Source organism: Acinonyx jubatus, chromosome C1 (assembly GCF_027475565.1).
Source record: "Acinonyx jubatus isolate Ajub_Pintada_27869175 chromosome C1, VMU_Ajub_asm_v1.0, whole genome shotgun sequence".
NCBI classification, from domain to species: Eukaryota; Metazoa; Chordata; class Mammalia; order Carnivora; family Felidae; genus Acinonyx; species Acinonyx jubatus.
In genome coordinates, this window is record NC_069381.1 from 204,642,565 (window position 1) to 204,662,641 (window position 20,077).

At 41.1% G+C, this 20,077-nt stretch overlaps 1 protein-coding gene across 12 annotated transcripts in view; it reads right to left on the reverse strand.

Annotated features, from left to right (window-relative positions):
• The window catches only part of DOCK10 (dedicator of cytokinesis 10), a 268,554-nt gene that overhangs the window by 10,203 nt on the left and 238,274 nt on the right, over positions 1-20,077 (reverse strand). For 10 of the 12 annotated variants that reach the window (XM_053215871.1, XM_027049213.2, XM_053215870.1 and 7 more), the window contains exons 43-51: positions 19,678-19,860; positions 19,037-19,147; positions 16,591-16,806; positions 14,853-14,910; positions 14,434-14,532; positions 11,264-11,370; positions 9,702-9,824; positions 9,451-9,564; positions 2,280-2,426 (exon numbers count right to left, since the gene is read on the reverse strand). In XM_053215871.1, coding sequence (XP_053071846.1) covers positions 2,280-2,426; positions 9,451-9,564; positions 9,702-9,824; positions 11,264-11,370; positions 14,434-14,532; positions 14,853-14,910; positions 16,591-16,806; positions 19,037-19,147; positions 19,678-19,860 — 1,158 coding nt within the window. Of the gene's footprint in view, positions 1-2,279; positions 2,427-6,844; positions 8,122-9,450; positions 9,565-9,701; positions 9,825-11,263; positions 11,371-14,433; positions 14,533-14,852; positions 14,911-16,590; positions 16,807-19,036; positions 19,148-19,677; positions 19,861-20,077 lie in introns of those variants that run through there. The other 2 variants (XM_053215872.1, XM_027049206.2) reach the window with 2 other exon arrangements.

Sequence of the window (20,077 nt, forward strand, 5' to 3'; positions counted from 1 at the left end):
GCAGGGCGCTCTGCGTCCCCCCCGCTGGCACCCTGCCGGCCTGTCCCTGTCCCCGTGGGGAAGAACAGGCAGTCGGATCCTTTCAGAGGCTGGGTGGCCCTGGAAGCACAGAGAGAGTAACTGGCCGGACTGCGGTCAAGCAGCCAGATGGTGGCAGAGGTAGGACTGGAGCCAAACTTTCCGATAGTGACGTTCTTCCAAACATACGCACCTGGCTAAGGCGTTTCACTTATATCCTTTCTTTTCTTTTTAAGTGTTTATTTATTTTTGAGAGAGAGAGGGGAGAGAGAGAGAGAGAGGCAGAGAGAGAGGGAGACACAGAATCCCAGGCAGGCTCCAGGCTCTGAGCTGTCAGCACAGAGCCGGACATGGGGCTTGAACTCATGAACCGTGAGATCATGACCTGAGCCGAAGTCAGACACTTAACCATCTGAGCCACCCAGGTGCCCCTCTTTTCTTTCTCTTCTGTACTGAATGTCCTCACTTTTGTCTAGAACACAAGCTTTTTTTTCCTTTTTCTTTTTATGTATTTTTGAGAGAGAGAGAGAGAGAGAGAGCAGCAGAAGAGGGGCAGAGATAGGGGGACAGAGGACCTGAAGCCGGCTCTGCGCTGACAACAGCGAGCCGGAAGTGGGGCTCGAACTCACGAACTATGAGATTATGACCTTAGACTAAGTTGGACACTCAACCGACTGAGCCACCCAGGTGTCCGGAGAAAACAAGCTTCTTAAGAGTAGAAATATATCTCCTTGTCCTTCGATGATTCAGCCATGTACCTAGACCTGGGCTCGGGCTTTGTTGGCTGAGTGGATTAACTGGTTAGCCTGTCTCATGATTGCAAATATATTTATTTCCAGTTTCTCTAATACCTTCTCTTATCTGCAATAAGTCATCCTATATAATCTCTTTACTAATTCTGCTTTGGTGAATAAGCTTCAGAAATAGCAAGGAAGACAGGCTAGGGGGTCCCAAGAAGAGCCAGGGAATTTTCAAGGTTGGAAGAGATGATTCTCAGCCTCTTTTCTAAAGATTTCTGGAAGAATTTTTAAACTTCTTCCAGCTTTCTCCATCTGTTTATGTACTCACTGCCTATCTGATTCCAGAAATTTGAGGAAGCTCATGAACTTATTTATGATGTTCCTAAAATTATACTGTAAGATGAGTATAACTGTATCTACTTTACAGATTAAAAAAAAAAAAAAATTCAGAGTGGTTATCTAGTTTCTCCAAGATGGATCACCAGCTGATAGAAGGTGCCATGATGGAGTGAAGACTGCAGATGTCTGCCACTAAATTGGGCATTTTTCTCATCTCACTAGGAACCCTATGTTTCCTATTTAGGAGTGCCACCATGAGGGTGATTCGAGTTCTTTCCATCTTTAAGGGGAAGGGGATCTTACCTTTCAAGCTAAGGGAGAGAGTGACGGGCACATCGTGACAATTTCTGCCCAGACCCAGGAATCTCATGCCCCGATCCCTCCAAATACCAGCTGAGTAAAAGAGGAGGGGAGAAAAGAGACCTTTTCTTTGGTGGCCCAACAGCGGCCTCCCCACTTGGGCACCAACCTGCTTTTTGAGATGCATTCCTCTGCTATACTTTTCTGTCCAACCTGTGTTGCAGACACCTGCCATTGTGTCCCCTTCTCATTCTTCCCTGGCATCGCCTGTGCCGGGCTTCTCAGAATGCCCTCTGCTTCCGGCAAACGGCTTCTCACTCTGCGATTCCCAGATCAGACATTCTTCCTCCGTGAAGCATTGCCCAGCCAAGAATGATCTGCTCAGGGAGCCCTGAACTTTCTCCCTGTGACTTAGACCTGTCTCCCGAGGAACTCCCTGGGCTCTATTTAATTAACCGTTTGCATATAGCCACCTCTTCTTAACCCCGTGTGCACCGTGAGCTCTGAAAGGAACAGTGGGCCCAATCACTTTAACCCTTAGGTTGCTATTCAAATGCAAGTAATCTATGGCAGAAATAGAGAATTTAGTAACCCTTAGGTTGCTATTCAAATGCAAGTAATCTATGGCAGAAATAGAGAATTTAGTAACTTGTTTCTAAGGTTACCTAAAAGTTACTCAAATAAACACACATAACATTTTTGACCAAAAAAAAAAAAAAAATCGCCAACCATCCAATAAACAAACAGGGAAAACCTCCCGTGTGGTTGAGGCAGGTTACTTTGCAGTCAGGCAGAAATGAAAACCTTAACAGATACAGCCAAAAAAACTAAAAAAAAAGGAGTCAGTTATTCACATGTGCATGGATGCCGATTTTCCTTTACCTTGTTGGAATCCTGGATTATCTTCACATTGTCTGCACCAAATTTATCCGCATAGAGCTTGAGCAGTCTTTGAGAAATCTCCGAGAGGCCCGTCAGCTTAGGCTCTTTATAAATATACTCCTTACCTTCCTCCTCTTCAAAAAAGCCCTATGGGAAACGCACAACGAACCACCAGTTTTATTAGGGCACTCCAATTGCAAATCACAAACACAAACAAAAGCTATTTACTTAAATAATATAGCCAGTCTTCGGTTGTTATCCAAGCTATGGATCAGCACCCTATGAAATTGAAAGAAAAAGTAACGTAAAGAAAAAAAAATATTATGTTAGAATCAGCCAATAATGAAACACTCCCCACCAGGTCAAAGACCCTCCTGAGATAACCTTACACCTGTTTTCTCTGTTTGCAGAAATCCGTGGTTACACCTGCTTGCATGTATTTTGGGAGAAGAATGCCCTCATGTGGCAGCCTGGGGTAGAACACAGAGTCTGGAGTAATTTTCGGCCTTTTTCATAAGGTCTTCTTCACGTCTTTGGCACGAGCAGAGGAAACTCTGTATGTCATGTAAACGTACCTAGAGGTACGAGTCGGTATGCACCCCACATCATGTCAGATGCAAAGCCATAATTCTCTGGAACGTTGTCCTAACAGGAATGACATATGGTAGGTATGTTCCCAAGTGCTGCTATTTTAAAAAGAACTGTGGTATGTCTTCAGACGCCCGATGCAAGCATATGCAATTTCATTATTCCATTTACTTTGCTAATAGGTCTTTTACAATCCTGCAAAGCTAAAATAGGGGATCGAAGACAGTAACCATGCCATCATGTTTATGCCATAGGAGCAAGTAGGTTTCAGCCTCTGTTAATTTTATTTGTCTGGTTTGAAACGGGGGGGTGGGGGGGGGGAAGGTAAGATTCTATCATCTGAGGATAACCAAGTGAGGCAATCTTCACATCTCCTTCTCTTTGAAGAGACACAGCATCATCTTTCCTGTGGAATGCATGTGGCCTCAGAATACTGGATTAAGTGGGGAGTTAAGAACCTAGGCTCTCACGGTTTCTTCTGACTGCAGAGTTTACCTCATGAAAATGGCTTTTGAGGGCCAGGTGAAGATCCGGAGGTCAGAAAGAATCTTAGCTGTACTTTTTCTGCTTTTCTCATTTCTGACTAAAAAAAGAAATATTCATTGTATGTAAAAAACACACGCAGCAAGCATTCTAATGCCGTACTTTTGGCCAACGTGAGGTGATTGATCTAAGAGTAAGGATTAAAATGCACAACCATATGGTGCTTTAAGCTTGCAAAGCACTTTTGCCAGGTTAAGTCTGACCATGTGAACAGGATACTTCGTTTCGTAAATGGGCTGTAACTGAAGACGATGAACTCGTTCATCAGCAGAGTTCTTGTCAAGCAGGTAATCGCCTGTTTCCTTGTGCGTTTCCAGAACTGACTTTGGGCTTTTCAAAGGCAGAGAAGTGTCTTGTCCAACGCTACATGTTCAGTGTTTAACACAGAGCCTGGTCTTTAGGGGAATTTCACTCTACCTTCGTTGAATGAAGAAGCAGATGAATGAAATAGTTCTTAGAGGGCATACATCTTAAAGATGTGTATTTGCACCGGGTATAACTGGAAAAGATTCCATGGATTCTAAGAAAGATGTTTTTATTGAACGATTTTTTCTTTTAAAGAATGGTCAAGACCACACGCAGCTGAATATAGGAGTCCCCTGACCCCAAACTGCTAAAAAAAGTGACTTAGAGTATTGAAAGCACAAAACGTGCTTCACCGTCATTCCTCAAGAGTTGGTAGGGGTAGTGAGGTCTGGCCCGGTTCCCACATGGCTTCCAGCCTGCCATGATTTTTCTGTCTCTGTCTTTGTGAAGACTTGTCTGGTTCAAGGTCAGAAGTTAGTGGCTAAAATCGACAGACTGACACATCAGAGAAACAGGACTTCTGAGGCCATCAACCAGAACCCCCACAGGGCAATCGCTACAGCCACATTTGCAACTTCCTTTTCAATAAGAAAAATGTCTCCAAGTTTCAGGAAAAGATTTTCTCACCACGCTGTGAAAACTAGCACAAAGAGACATTTTCACTGTGAATTTTTCTCCACTGACAAATTTCTGAGTCCAGGGTTAGCAGCAAGGGAGAGGTGGGAAGCAGGATTTTATTGTCATTACTCTGACCGTTGGCTCTGGTCTCAGTCATGACCTGTGACTTCCTTTCATCCCTGCTCCTTGATCTGCATGATGGAAACAGTACAGACTCAGAAGTCTAGTGGGAGGCCCCAAGAACAGTGCCTGGTACACAATAGGCCCTTGGTGTGTGTTAGTGCTGATGAGGAGGACAGCAATAACAAAGAAAAACATTCCGTGTCAGCAGAGCAATCTAAGCTCTGACTGGCATGCAGGGAAAACAGCTTAACTGAGTGTGGAGTGCTTCAAAATACACATCTTCAGCTGCTCTGCACGGCAACTACAGTTTTCCTTATTATATGAAAGGTCTATTGACGCTGATTTCAATATCTTGGTAAGTGACTGATCAGAAAGAAATTGTGATTATTTACTCATTTGGCCTGAAAATAGACACCTGTTGGGACTATTTTCTGTAAGAAGTAGAAAGAAGCTGGAGTGCAAGAATTAAAAATTTCATCTGCCATCTTCTGGGGATCACGCAAGAGCTTCTGGAGCCAGCTCAATGGCAGTTCTGAAAATAGGGGGGACGTGTGCTTACCTTTTACCCAGAGAAACTATCAAAGCATAGCCCACTGAGCCACAGGACACTGTCTTAGGGGAGTTTTCAATTTCTAGCTCTCTGAAATAAATGATTCATCAGTAGGGACACAGGTGATGACAACCCAGGGGTCGTTTGTCTTTTGCTTCCGCCCCAAGGTTACGAGTAAACTGCCTTTCGTGGCAATGGGAAATGTGATCTCTGCATTTCCCTTGCTAGTTTGACTTTCTAAATGTCACGGTACAATGCGATACATATTCTGAGCAGTCGTTGTGAGGAAACAGCACATATTCCAGTTAAACAAGGACTCTGAATCAGCGCAGTTAACAACCATGAGTTACGAAACGTGAAGGCAATAGATGATGATAAAAATATACTTCAGTGGAACTGGTAACTAAAATTGACTCCTTATTAGATGTTTCTGAAGATTCTTCAGAATCCACAAAGCCCCTGCATCATTACGGGGAATGTCAAATATAAGCGCCCCTGCTATTCTACTTAAGTATTTTGAAGTTCACGAGCAAAGGAATGCATTCAAAGAGGAACCTCGTGTATAAATGTGGGTCCGAAAGTATTAAAAGGCTAAATGCTAAGCTAAGCTACAAGAATGCAGACAAACATTTTCATAGAAATACAAACCTCTCTCTCAATATATATTTTAAATACGTATGTGTTAAAGATAGATCTCTATATATTTTAAACACAAATTATATGTATTAAAAATATATTCTATATCAATGACTTTCATATACATGGGGAGCCAGAGGGGTGTAGCACACGACCAGAAGGTGGTTTTTCAAACTACACATCCGCCTTCTCTCCTCCTCTTAATCTCTTTTCTGTCAAGTTTCTGAGACACATCTACACCCATGCAGGCAAGATGGGGAACCATGAAATCTGTATCTTTTGGCCACCGGAATAAACAGTCCCCAAGCCTTTCATTTATATATTCCAAGAGCATCTAGCTGATATTCTAAGTTATGCAATGGGTATTCGCTTGCTTGCTTTCACGCTAAATGTCAGGGCCTAAGTATTTCATTGATTACAGGTGGTGTTTGATCACTACTGCTGTTTCATCAGTCTGGAAATGAATACATCAGGGACACTCTGGAGGGTGCTTTATATAGGCCGCTCTGTGTAAAATTTCCACAGTCAATGACGTCAGGTGCTGCATTTGAAAATCCGTGTTATGCATGACTTGCGTTCTTAAGGCCCCCGCCATGAAAAAAAGGAGTTTCCAACTTGTTTTCTATTATCTGCCTCCTTGCAGACATAATAACTACACTAGCCAATACCATGTGATGAAAGCACTACCCACACGGGACGCTAAAATATTTACCGGAAGGCCTTAGGGAGGCAAAGAGCCTATAGCATATTATATTCCCATAATCTTCGTAACATGATTGCAAGACATGCCAATTTGGATATTAAAAGCTGAATTTTACAGGGACATAAAGTGCCATCATGAAAAAGAAATTATTTCTGACTACGGGGATTATGCTAATCAAGTAGTTAAGACTTTATCTTAGATCTTTAGAACTTTCATTCTGTGCACGTTCAGGGAAATGTTCAAATCGAGTTAGTATCTCTTCATCATCAAGTGTGAAGTGATGTGCACTGTCCGCTCCTGTTCAAGACATGTTCACACTCTCCACTTGGGGTCCTGGGACAGCTTTTTGAATTTCATCTGAACAGTGATGAACAAGGCTCTACATTGCCGTGTATCGAGATGACCTCCGTTAGGTTTTGTTCAAAGGGGGCTAGGGTTCGGGCTTAGAAAGTACCACGCTTAGGCATGTACCCAGGTCTGCAGATTTTCCAAAACACGTTTAAGCTTAGGTTGGAACTTTTAATGAAAGACACTTGAGAATACTGGCAGCGTTAAAAGAGAAAAAAACCAAGTGCACAGTCAGCACACGTTATTGAGAAATCTGCAAAAAGAACAAAGTTAGGTCATTTGAAAGTAGCTCTTTCCAGACCTTCCCCACTGCCCCCCTCAGTCTATTTAGTACAAGGGTTTTCAAGTATTCTTTTAGTAGGTGAGTTAAGGACCCATGGCCCCAACTTTATAGACGAAGGTAGAAAATACTGGCAGGGACACGGGGAGGGCTTAAAGAATTACAAAAAGGTATGTACCGGTCAGACAATGTGTGGATAATGAAAGAATTTGTCTTTCTAACTTAATTGACAATAATTATGTTGAATCATTTTTGTAGGTACAAAATGATTGAATATAGGCACATTCACATGGTTCACAGAATGAGAAAATTCTTCTGTGTTCCAGAGCTCTAGGTGCCGGCGTGATATTTCTGCCTCTGCTGCCTTTCCAAAATTTCTTTCTTTTCTTTCTTTCTTTCTTTCTTTCTTTCTTTCTTTCTTTCTTTCTTTCTTTCTTTCATCATTTTATTTTTTATTTTATTTTTATTTTTTTAAATATGAAATTGATGGTCAAATTGGTTTCCATACACTTCTCTTCACATCTCAAGAGACCTACTCTGCCCTACTGGGTAAAGATTTAGCCCACTGGTCATCTTTTGTGTCGGGTATCGAGACCATCACCTCTGCTCAGAGTTCCCCACCAAAGACAGCCCTATTTCTCTACGACACTCGTATGGAAAGGAGGAGGGTCCGATCAGGAGACTGGCAGGGTGCCCATCAATGACCACTGCTCCAACCTCTAAGACTCTGACCACCATGCCCTTTACAATCAGCTGTGAGTCACAGTGGTCCGAAATGAGCAGACAATCTCCAACACTAAGCCTACTCTACACGCCCTGCAAATGCGTGGTGCTCGTATTTATCTGAATGTGCGCTGGAGTGTACGTGTGGTTACGTAGGTTTTTAAACTACATCTCCCTTTGTGCAGAATGATAATACACACATAAAATAAGCGATACATTTTTGTAATTCAGATAACTGGAATAAACACAATTTAGTTCGGGAAATGCCGGATGACTCCAAAATGAATGGAAGCAGGATTATCCCACCATCGTACCCAGTGCTGATTTGCACACAAAAAAGTTACGGTTCAGTAAAACCATATGGAGGGAAGTGTGAGGATTATTAGGGCATGCAAATGGAGAGAGAGAGAAAACTTACCACAGCCTGGAACCATCAAGACCAAAAGAAGAAAAGAACAAACATCTGCATTAAAATCTGGTAGGAAAGCAGCATATTTTATTTCTACCTGGTCAGTATGCCTAGATTAGATATGGGCTGGAGAAACCATCAGGTGGGCAATCTTGTTTTCACGACCGGACTCTTAATGGCAGTTTATTACTTGTTCATTGGAAAGACGGCCTGAAGGATTGTCGATGCGAATCTTGGTTAGCTGAGTGCACATCGTGTGTGCCACTTCTCTCCTGCTCATTTGGTCTGTGGCCACTCCCTAGAAACCCTGTTTTTCTCCTGCAATTCCTCAATGCCCACATTCCCTTTTCGATGGGGTGTCCTGCCATTTTTTTTTTGCTAGTTTCACTGAGGTCAAAAATTGTTTATTTTCTCCATGATATTCAAGATACCCTTCCCTTATCTTTCTCCTTCTCATCTGCGGATTCCTACGTTTTCTCCCTGCAATGTACGTATCACTTCAAATAGTTCTGCTTCTCTCTCATGTCTACGTTTAGTCTCTATCCGTGGGCCATTTCCACCTGCTTTGTCCATCTCCATACTCCTGATGCTGTTGTGCCTCAGGAGGAACATCTGAGTTGGATTAACCTGCTCATGGAAAGTGGCTAAGGGGTGATATTTTTCTTTGCAGGTAGAGAGAAGCTTATCTTTCTTAATTAAGAAAGAAGTTAGCTTTAAGCTGCCGTTGGTGATTAGAGGAAAATACATTTTTTTTCTCAAAAGAAATTAAAATTTGGTAGGAAAGCAGCATATTTTATTTCTACCTGGTCAGCATGCCTAGATTAGATATGGGCTGGAGAAACCATCAGGTGGGCAAAATCCATCTTTCAATGGGAAATGACCTAGAATGATCAGGCTGGATCTGACTTCTTCAGCTGCAGCCTTAAAAGATTCCGAGGAGAAAACGAAGTTATAGGCAACCCTGAGGGGAGGGGAGAAAAGGAAATGAGAGGGCAGGAGTCATCGCAACTGTGAAAATGAAAAAATGGAATGTTCGGGGTGCCTGGGTGGCTCAGCTCAGGATGCTGAAAAATAAGTGTCCTCTTTCTCTAAAAAGTTAGAAATCATTGGTTTCAACTCGATCTGTACTAAGGCCCATGGATTTCTCTATTTGTTTCCCAGTTCAGTACATTCTTGTAGACAAACATAGGACTCATGTATCCAGAAAAATCCTCATATATACGTAGACACACCCACATCCTCTTGATCCCCTGGCACATGGAGTCAGCCGTCTCATCGAGAATGAAAGATAAAGTTTAGTTGTTTAACAGAATTTCCAGGCCACGGAGCTTCTGGTAAACTTACCTGCCCGTAAAAGGCTACACGATAGTAGCGACCGAACAGCCTCTTCTCTGAGTTCACCACCTCTGCAACTTTTAGGTACGACCGATGAATGTCGTAGTAGAGATCTGATAATTTCTGAAACCATAAATCAAAGGGTTTCGTGACGATGATGTTGACATAAAAAATAGGCAGTTTCCACGTTTGAAAACTGTAAGTAAATCACCAATTTAGAGCAGGATATTTTAACCAGCGTCTAGCTTTAGAAAACGTACCTTGAAGTCTCTCTGCTTCTCAAAGACAGCGATGATGGGTTTGTTGACGTCAGCGATGAGTTCATATCGCTCAGACTTCCAAAGAAACTCCGCACACAGGTAGAGCTGCTCCACCAGGATTTTCTGCAATTCCCCAAATCGAAAGGAGATTCAACACGATGAACACTGTGGTTCCTCCCTGAACCAGGTTTTCAAAACTGTTACGGTGTCAATTTTCTTCATAGTGGGGTTACTCTGTTTCCTATCTTTGTCATTGGCATCTACGTCCACCCTGGACGGGATGGTGGTGTCTTGGATCTTTCTTTTTCCATCACTGACTTAGTCCTGCAAGCTTGCTAATTTGGATCTATGAAATGCCTTCAGGTCTGTCTCATTCTTTCCATTCCACGGTCACTGCCTTGGATCAAAACCCTGTTCATTTCCCCCCAACGCCCATAGTGGTCTGCTAATAATGTATTTTGCACTCCAGTCCGTCCTATGTGTTGTTCTCCAAGCAGCTTTCTATGTACATCTGATCATGAGCTCTCCACTGCCCTGAGCCTTTATAGGAACTCTAGGGTCTTTGAATGGTTGTCCAAACTCTATCTCCATCCCAGCCACTGTCACGTAAGAAGTTATTTTCCTTTAGTTGCGTATATTTATACTTGATGGGTCTTAGACTGAAAAACGTTCGCCTTTCTCAAGATGCTACACTTTTTGAAAGCCAGAATTGTGGGTTATTTAGCTCTTCTCCCCACCTTAACTCAATGCCTCACATATACTAGTGGTCTAATAAATGTTCAGCTGAATCAAATTATATACTCCCTAAAGGAAGTCAATTATTTGTTGGAATCTTTTCAACAGTGTCTTCGCAGAAAAGACTCTGAAGCATTATTTGAAATAATCTAAATATGTAGTTGCATTTATTGCTTATTTTCAAGGTATGCTAAATGACTATAAAACCATCTATAAAATTAAATTGAACTCTGCCCCCAAACTTGCTTTCTGTATCCTTTTTTTCAATTGATGTAACATTAAGATAGAAACAATTAGCTTATGAAATATTTTACTTACTTGATGAAGAAGCTCTATTTTCTTCATCAGAATTATTGCAATTATCAGTACTTCTTTCAATTAATGAAAAATAACCATGGTTTGCAAATCAGAAGCTTTTCTGCAGAAACTAGTGAGCCTTTCTGTACAAGTGTATTTACAAATACGCTTTCTAATGCATTAAAAAAAAAGTTGTGACCAGCTCACAAAATTTTCAGTATCCCTTACTGTATTTACCAAAGGACTAGAGATTTTATATCTTATAGAAGAGCTGATAGAACACATTTGGGTCCATTTTAGAGAAGCAAAGTTTAGTTTAAGTAGTCTTCAAAAATTATACTTTATCAGTGGAATCTGATATTTATTATTCTCAGCTGAACTGTAGCCTGCCTTTCATTTTGCCTAAGTCATATTCTAGAGTAACTTTATTTGATTTCTGAATAAGATTTTCTCCTCCATATTTAGCTTAATGTAACAATTCAACGCATCTGTTTTCTCAGTTACTGTGCACTAGATTATATTGGTCCAACCTCATTGTACGGTGTGTCTTCCATTCCCGAATCTTCTTTCATTGCTCCTTCTTCTTTAATATTTGGTGTAATGCTCAGAAAAGCTGGCCAGCCCATAGAGAACATGCCTTGAGAGGACCAAGCATAATCAGACATTATTATTTGAGCCAAATCCTGTTTGGGATAGAGCATGCCTTTCTTCATGGTAGCATAATAAAACCCACTCTGTCAACAAGATGGGTAGACTATGACTGTTGATAAATATTCTCTCCAAGGCAACCAATGATCCTGTTTTCTAATTTTGTATCATTTTTCAGGTGACATATTTTCTTTTAGAAGCTGGCATGGACAAAATACAGAATCTGTAGATAGACACAGTTGCAACGTTCTAGTTAGCCAACCCCTTGGAGGCTGTTTCTCCCATTTGTCAAACTGAAGACATTAGTTATCTATCTCAAAAGATGGTTGAAGGGACGCAAACATTAATACTGAGCAAACAGCTGGTATGGTCAGTGCATTATGAAAACAATGCTCATTACTCGCTGATTTTCACTCCTTTGCATTTTCTAGAAACTTCCTTAAATTTTCTTAGCACCGTGGCTACCAAGATCAAAACAAATATATCTGGCTCTACAGATAATATATAAAAACAGTTGATAATGGGCCATGTCCCCAGAGGAGGGATTGGGACTGAATTTGAGTAGTCAGGGACACAGCTTACACTGTCAGACCAGTCCTTGAACTTTGGCCCCATCACAAACTCACCATGCTCTCTCTCTAGGGCAGCCTGTATCACTTACTCTTGGTTTTCTCACTCGAAAACAGGAGGCAGTAATAATAGTACTTTCATTACTGAGCCCAGTGCAGGGCCTTACCGGGAGCAGGTGCTTTTAGAATTCGAGCTGATACTTTTGTGACATGTTTCCATGTTTAATAATCAGCTCATTGGCTATGTAACTAAATTATCACTCCAAAATGTGCTAAAAATTATAATTAGGATAATTACTGCAATCTAATTCTTGCATTAGAAATTCTACTTCCCTACTTTTAAAAATGAGAATATTCCTTCTGCAATTAAACATATATTAAAATATTTGACAACTGAGGAGCAGGGACATATATATCCCTGACAGAGCAGAGAAAGTCACGATACATCTCTTGCAGGATGATGATCCTTGTAATAGCTGTACTTTCTGGAGTTGCTCATATTTGCCCGTATTCTGGTTATTTGCACATTGTAGTGAAGGGATACTCTATCCCTGTGACTTGGAAACATCATAATGTAAAAGTATATTGAGGACTTCAGATATATGCCAATGGATATGAATATATGCTAGTGCATCATAAAAAATCACCTTCCTTAGAGTTTACTAAAAAAATACATTCTTTTCCCAGTGGATATGTTATAGTCCAGTATTACCTCCGGTCTAAAAGTCGGTATTTAAAATTTTTTCATATTAAAGTCTCACACAAAATTTTGGGATGTAAGTTTCCACAATTTGTCAAACGGACACCTAGTTTTATCAGGTGTCTTCAGTTTTCTTTTTTGTTAGAATTTGAAATAGTCTTTACAGAGCTGTATTACGATATAAAATAGATACGATATATATATGTCTGATTCCGATATAAAATAGGTGGGGGTGAAGGGTATGTTAGACAAAATAATGATAATTTTGATGACTTGTATATAAAAATGAAAGCTGAATAGTTAGTGTGGAGCTAGGCAGGAAGATCCCTGAATTTTAGTGTGGACACAAGCCACGATGCCAGGTGTGACCTCCTCCTCGAACTATCTCACGGTTCACTTTGTTAACTGGGCTCATATGTTCTTTTTGCAAAATCCACTGAGATTCTTTAGAAAATATATGCCTTTTTAGAAGAACAAGGGATTATGTTAATTAATTAAATAAGGGATTCATTAAATATGTATACGTAACTGAAGTCTAAGTTATCTTTCGTTCAGTTATTTTGATCTTCAGATCTAAGGATTTGTTTGTGTTTTTCATACACGGAGTTTTCCACTGAATTTTGAAAGTTAAGACAGTGTTATGAAGTAGGTTGCAGGTCATATCCTTTGGGTTTGAACAAGCTTTTCAATAGAAAACAGATTAAATATATTAACTATATTGCCACATTTTTTGCAAGAGTAATTCTTTAGTGGTTGTTACAAAATCTTTCATCAAACATTAAAGATGAAGTATGTTTAATTAAAGGAAATCAGTGCTATAAATTATTATATGTTGTAAATTGTCAGAACCAGTTAACATTAAAAAAACTTTTTTTTAATGCTTATTTATTTTTGAGACAGAGAGAGAGAGACAGAGCATGAACGGGGGGGGGGGGGGTCAGAGAGAGAGGGAGACACAGGATCTGAAGCAGGTTCCAGGCTCTGGGTTGTCAGCACAGAGCCCGACGCGGGGCTCGAATTCATGGACCGTGAGATCAGGACCTGAGCTGAAGCCGGACGTGCAACCGACTGAGCCACCCAGGCGCCGCAATATTTTAAAAAAACAAAATGGAGGGATGCCTGGGTGGCTCAGTCGGTTAAGCACTGACTTCAGCTCAGGTCATAATCTCACGGTTCGTGAGTTCGAGCCTCGAGTCAGGCTCCGTGCGGACAGGTCAGAGCCTGGAGCCTGCATCGGATCCTGTGTCTCCCTCTCTCTCTGCCCCTCCTCTGCTTGCTGTCTCTGTCTCTCTCTCTCAAAAATAAAATACACATTAAAAAAATTTTGTATAAAAATGAAATGGAACATGTATGTTGATTATATAGTCCCGCATATATATTTTTGGCATTCCTTATTTTCAACAAGTAGGGTTTTTTTTACATTTCAAGATTCAAATGGATTTCTCTTGCAATTTTAAACAATTTTAGAAAAAAATCCCAAGGGCAGACTAGTATGCAAATTGGAAGCAAATATGGCCATAACTCATAATCCTAAATATTGGATAAGATGCAGTTCTATTTGCTGAGAACTTTTTGGTTCTGAACTCCATAAATTTGGATGGATTTCTGAATGGTAGGAGCCTCAGACTCTGACAGCGTGAGGTATGAAGGTCTGGGATAGCTTTTGCTTCTAAGAATATACATTTAAGAATTTCATCGAAGTAAACTTGAAGCAGCAACTTGATTTGCTCTGCTCTGTTCCCTGGGGGTAAAGGAGCTTATGCGGGAGAGTTAGAGCACTCACTTCCTCCGCTGGGAGCTGTTAGTAATGGGTAGTTATCACAGGGATGGGTATCCTCCGGGAGCAGGGATGGTGTGCAAATCTTTTCCACTTTCCAGTAACCTATGGTAGTGCAAGATGAGGTTAAGACATGGCTACAGGTTGGTGTTAATACAAGCTTATGAGACTATACATCAGTAAACGATAAAACATTCTCATTTTGAACTAAGAAGCTGACCAGTTAGCCTTTTTGTAGACAGATTAAACATGATAGTGGCATGAAAGCTAAAATTGGTAAGTACGGCATAATTAAAACTATCTGTGACCATTAATGTTACTTAATGAAACATAACTGAGATTATTACTAAAATCAAGAAGTTAATTTTAATTTAGGCTTCAGCATGTCACTTCTGGACTTTTCTCCCTGCACACGGTCGTCTTACCTTTTCTTTTCAGGTATTCCGCAATGAGGGCAGCTATGTGGATGTAACACATCGCGGCCTGTAAGAAAAAAGAACGGTTTTAGAGGAAGGCACAGCACAGAGCTGACTAATCAGGACTAACTTCCTAGGTGAGTCAGTATCCCATGTAAGAATACATGGAGGGATCCTTTTAATGACGGAGTTAAAAACAAGAATCAATCTGATTTCCAAAGCGTTCACAATCAAGAATAAAATGCCTATTCAGGAAGTTTTGTTTGTGTGCTTATCTGGGTGTTATCTTCAAGTGGGTGAATGAACTGACCTCAAGAATTTTTCTGTAGAATTACCTTCCTTCCTATTTAAGCCTAATGTAGATATTTTATTTTATTATTACTTTTTTAAATAAATTAATTTATTTTGAGAGAGACAGAGACAGTATGAATGGGGGAGGGGCAGAGAGAGAGGGAGAGAGAGAATCCCAAGCCGACTCCGTGTTGTCAGCACAGAGCCCAACTCGGGGCTTGAACTCAGGAAACCGTGAGATCATGACCTGAGCCTAAACCAAGAGTTGAATGCTTAGCCGACTGAGCTCTCCAGGCACCCCTGATGTATATATTTTAAAATCCAATTCTCTTTTCTTGTTAAAACTATACACTACAGTATCGGGATCTAAATTGAAAATAAAATTAAGCTATCTTCTTACCTTTTCTGTTTCCCATAATGGCCCCCTTGGAATTTCTACTGCCTTTAAGATGGTCACCTCACAAGGTGGTACTTGATTAAATAGCGTGGCCTAACGTAATGTGTGCTCCCGCCAACCAGAATATATGGTGACATCTTAACGTTCTCTAGTATCTCCCGAAAAGCCTTGAGCATTGCTGAACAGGTACTAGAACTTGACCTGTTGACGGTCCAAATGACTTCAGCTTTTCCCTTGAAGTTTTATGGAGGGATTTCCCCATTTTCTGGGCAATCCAAGGAACTGGAGTTTCTCATTCTTGTCCCATCAAACTGCCTCCAACCGCAGCCTCTGATTGGCTCTCTTTCTATCCCAGGATCCTTCACACGTGTTTAGAAGAACGTCAGGTTTAACTTCAGGTTTTAAGACCATCCCGGACATTTTAATCTCTTCCCCAAAGGGGCGTATTTCTGAGAATAAGGCAACACTTTTCCATATGGTGTCTAGAAACCACTTGGGTGCTGTGAACTGCTACATAAAAAGCCACCCAGTGTTTAAACGGACATTGAAACGTTAGCTATTGACTTATAATCTTCACACAGTGCATTCTCCTCACAGGGCTCGTGAGAGTGTTAATATTTCCATCACCAGTTCAGACCAGCTGCAAATGAGGACAGATTACCCCAGCCTGAGATTACTCGCTATGAAGGCAAGCTTCCCCATCCGAGTCCGATTACAGGGAAGAAGTTTTAAAACACAGAAGATTAACTTACATAACTCAATTTCTCAATTTCCAGACACCGTTCCAACCATCCTCCCTAGTCTCAGGCTTTTAACGTTTAGTTCTGCATTGCATATCCTACAATTGCAGCTGATACCAACAACTGTGGCTTTTACTTGGTATCATTTACATGGAGTCAGGAATTCTTGAATCCTATGTGCAAATTTAATGCACATAATATATAATCGGGTCATACCTAGATGAGCGGGAAAATATGGTAACCTACTGTAAATGAAAATCCAATCGCCCCGATAAAGGAGACAATGCCAATGGAGAAGGACTGAGCCTTTGCTAATCACCTCGGATAAGTCGCCGTTTCTTGCGTGAATCTTGGCCATGCTTTCCAGCCAGGTCCTGCGCAGCTCAGGGGTGCTTGCATAGGAGTTTGCCAGGCTGTACTGGAGATCCACCAGCATCTCGGGGTCCTTCTCATGCTCTTTCATCTGAGCTGTGGCCATCAAAACAGTCCTTATACGTTTTGTCAGATCTTTCACCTCTGCTGGGAAGTTGCTGTTCTTTGGAAAAGAGAGAGGCTGGGTCATTATCGGTTTCAAATTCCTAAGATAAGTTACTTCAAGTTATGCTATTATTTATGGCATCGTCTCACAGTTTGATGCGTTCTCTATCTTGTTCATAAGCATGTACTTTCTTTATACGCGCATCTTATGTATTGTGGTTGTGTATACATTTGAACATTAGAACTGTAGTAGACTCCGTCTTATCTGCTCACCTAGCTTCTTCTAGTAATAGCATCCTGATTGTTCTTTGAGACGCTCTCCTCTCTGGCTCTGGGTCATGTGATTTGAAAGGTCTACTTCCTTCGCAGGCACCAGGGTGTGGCCCATGTTCCTGACCCGGCCAATCATATTCTTTGATCCCTCAAGCCAGTGATTGGTTTAGGGATGGGCATATGATAACAAGGTTCAGTTTGGGGACTTTAACTGACACAATTGAATGAAATGCTTCTTTCACTTACAGGATACTTTGATATCCTCAGAATTTCTGAGAAAGTACACTCATGGGGAGATCCTGCTTGTAAATGAAGTAAACAAAGAGGAAAATTGAACTAAGAGACAGAGAGAGGTAAAAATAGAGGCAGTAGGGAAGGGGATCTGAAAACATTATTTTTTAATTTTTAGAGGTTTTTTTATTTAAATCATTTTTTCCAGTTTTGTTCAGAAGTAACTGTCATACATCACTATATAAATGTAAGGCATACAGCATAGCAGTTTAATTGATATATGTTGTGAAAGGAGTAGCACAATAGGTTCAGCTAACAGCCATCTTCTCCTATAGATGCAGTATAGAGACAAGAAAGAAAAAAGAAAAAAGGAAAACAAAATTCCCCCTTACGATGACAGCTCATAGGATTTTCTCTCTTAACTACCTCTTCTTTTTTTTTTTTCTTTTATGTTTATATATTTTTGAGAGAGAGACAGAGTGTGAGCAGGGGAGGGGCAGAGAGAGAGGGGCACACAGAATCCGAAGCAGGCTCCAGGCGCTGAGCTGTCAGCACAGAGCCCGACGCGGGGCTCGAACCCACAAACCGTGAGATCGTGACCGGAGCCGAAGTCAGACGCTTAACCGACTGAGCCACCCAGGCGCCCCTCTGAACTACCTCTTCTGTATAACATAGAGCGATGTTAGCTATAGTCCTCATGTTGTACCTGACATCCCCAGTACTTATCTATCTTACAATTAGAAGTTTGTACCTTTTCACCACCCTCCTCCAATTTCCTCACCCCCACCCTGCCTCTGATAACCATGAGTCTGATTTCTTTCTTCATGATTTGCAGGGTTTTTTTTTAAGATTATACATATAAGTGAGATCATACAGTACTTGTTTATCTTTGACCTATTTCACCTAGTGTAATGCCTTCAGTGTCCATCCATGTTGTTACAAATGGTAGAACTGCCTCAGATTTTGTGGCTGACTGCTATTCCATTGACTATATACACTACAACCGCTTTATCCATTCGTTCACTGGTGGACACGTAGCTTGTTTCCATGCCTTGGCTACTGTAAATAATGCTGTTATGAACATGGGGTGCACATATCTTTTTGAATTAATGTGAAAACATTTTAATCTCTGGGTTCAGCCATGCCCAATGCCAGGCCCTTATCCCTGGACTTTTCGGTACTGTGATTAAAGGAGAAGTCTTCAGAAATTTCTAAAAGAAAGATTAAATACATTTGACCTACAATAGGATTATGAGAGAATCACTGTATTTCTGGATATTTGTGGTTAGTATTCTTTTTTTATTTTTGGTAAAATTTTTTAATGTTTATTTTTGTGAGAGAGGGAGACAGAGCATCAGTGGGGGAGGGGCAGAGAGGGGGGGCACACAGAATCTGACGCAGGCTCCAGGCTCTGAGCTGCCAGCACAGAGCCTGATGTGGGACGTGGGGCTTGAACTCACAAACCGTGAGATCACGGCCTGAGCCAAAGTGGGACGCTTAACCTTCACAATGAGCCGCCCAGGCGCCCCTTGTGGTTAGTATTCTTGTTATATCTCATTCAACTACCCATCTTGGAAATTCCAAGCAACAGATGATAGACTGACAGTGTTAGAGCTGATCGGCAATTCAGCAAGCAAACTCAATGTAAGCACTCAGTTTAAGTCACAATACACAAAACACAGAATTTGGATTTTTTTTTTTTTTTTTTGATTTGGATATTTCACAAAAGAATCCAGTTTAGTTTATTCCCAAGTCTTTGAAAATGTCCATAAAGCATTTCTTACTTTCATCTGCTTGTCTCCATTAGCAAAATTGTTGGTAATTGCAAGGGAATGCTGAAACCGAGAGCCTCCAATCCCAGCATCGGCGATTAACTGGCTTACAGCCTTGATAAGCTAGAAAAGAAGAGAAAAAGAAAACTCCAAAGGTACTAACTCAGAAATAGTAATATTAAAGAAACCCACTGGATTGGATGAAGGTACCATTGATTTCTCCCTGTGGGTCCAAAGAATAGCATCTTTATGCCTTAAAATTTTCAGAAGGCCATGTAATCTAGGGTGTTTCCTATGATTTAAAATATTTAAAGAACGTTGCAGGAATCTTGGGATGCCTTAAAGGAAGACATGTCTGGATTTGGAATCTGGTGGGGTTTGGCATCCTAGAGATAGTCACGGTTTCCTGAGTTGTGTATTCTATTCGATTCTGTTCCTTGGCAGAAGAAAAGTAAAAGTGGAATTATGGGCTGTGTTGATTTCTGCCCAGCTGCCCTCTTCCTCTGAACCAGAGCGGAGTGTGTTGAGTCTCTTTAAGGAGGAATCTAGTAGAAGAGTTGGTAGCTCTTGCCCAGGGGCCTAGAGGCTTTTATCAATGCTGAAACAGAAGAGCGGCTTTAACAACAGCATTAATGGAAACTGGAAGCACTTACTTGTAAGTGGGACCGGACAATTGACTTCTGCTTGTTAAATTCAAAATTCTTCCTCATGAAAAAGTAGAGAAGGGCTGATGCTTCTGTCTGAGTTGACCGTGACCTGTGGTTACAGCATTTTAGGACTTCATAGCAGAAGGATCCACACAGGTCGGCAGGCCCTTGAAAGAACGCTGAAGGAAACTATGGAGGTAGAACGGTTGGTTAAGTTGGGGGCGGGGGGGGGGGGGAACCATGCCTTCATTTTGCTGTGTTTCTGCTTGCATTTTAAAATTCCTTAGAACAAATCCGCCTTTTTTTTTTTTTTTAACCCAGGCAAGTGGAAGAGATATAATTGTATTTATTTAAGTCCATGTTAATATTTCTCTTTTTTTCCTAGAAATAATCATTCTCTACATGG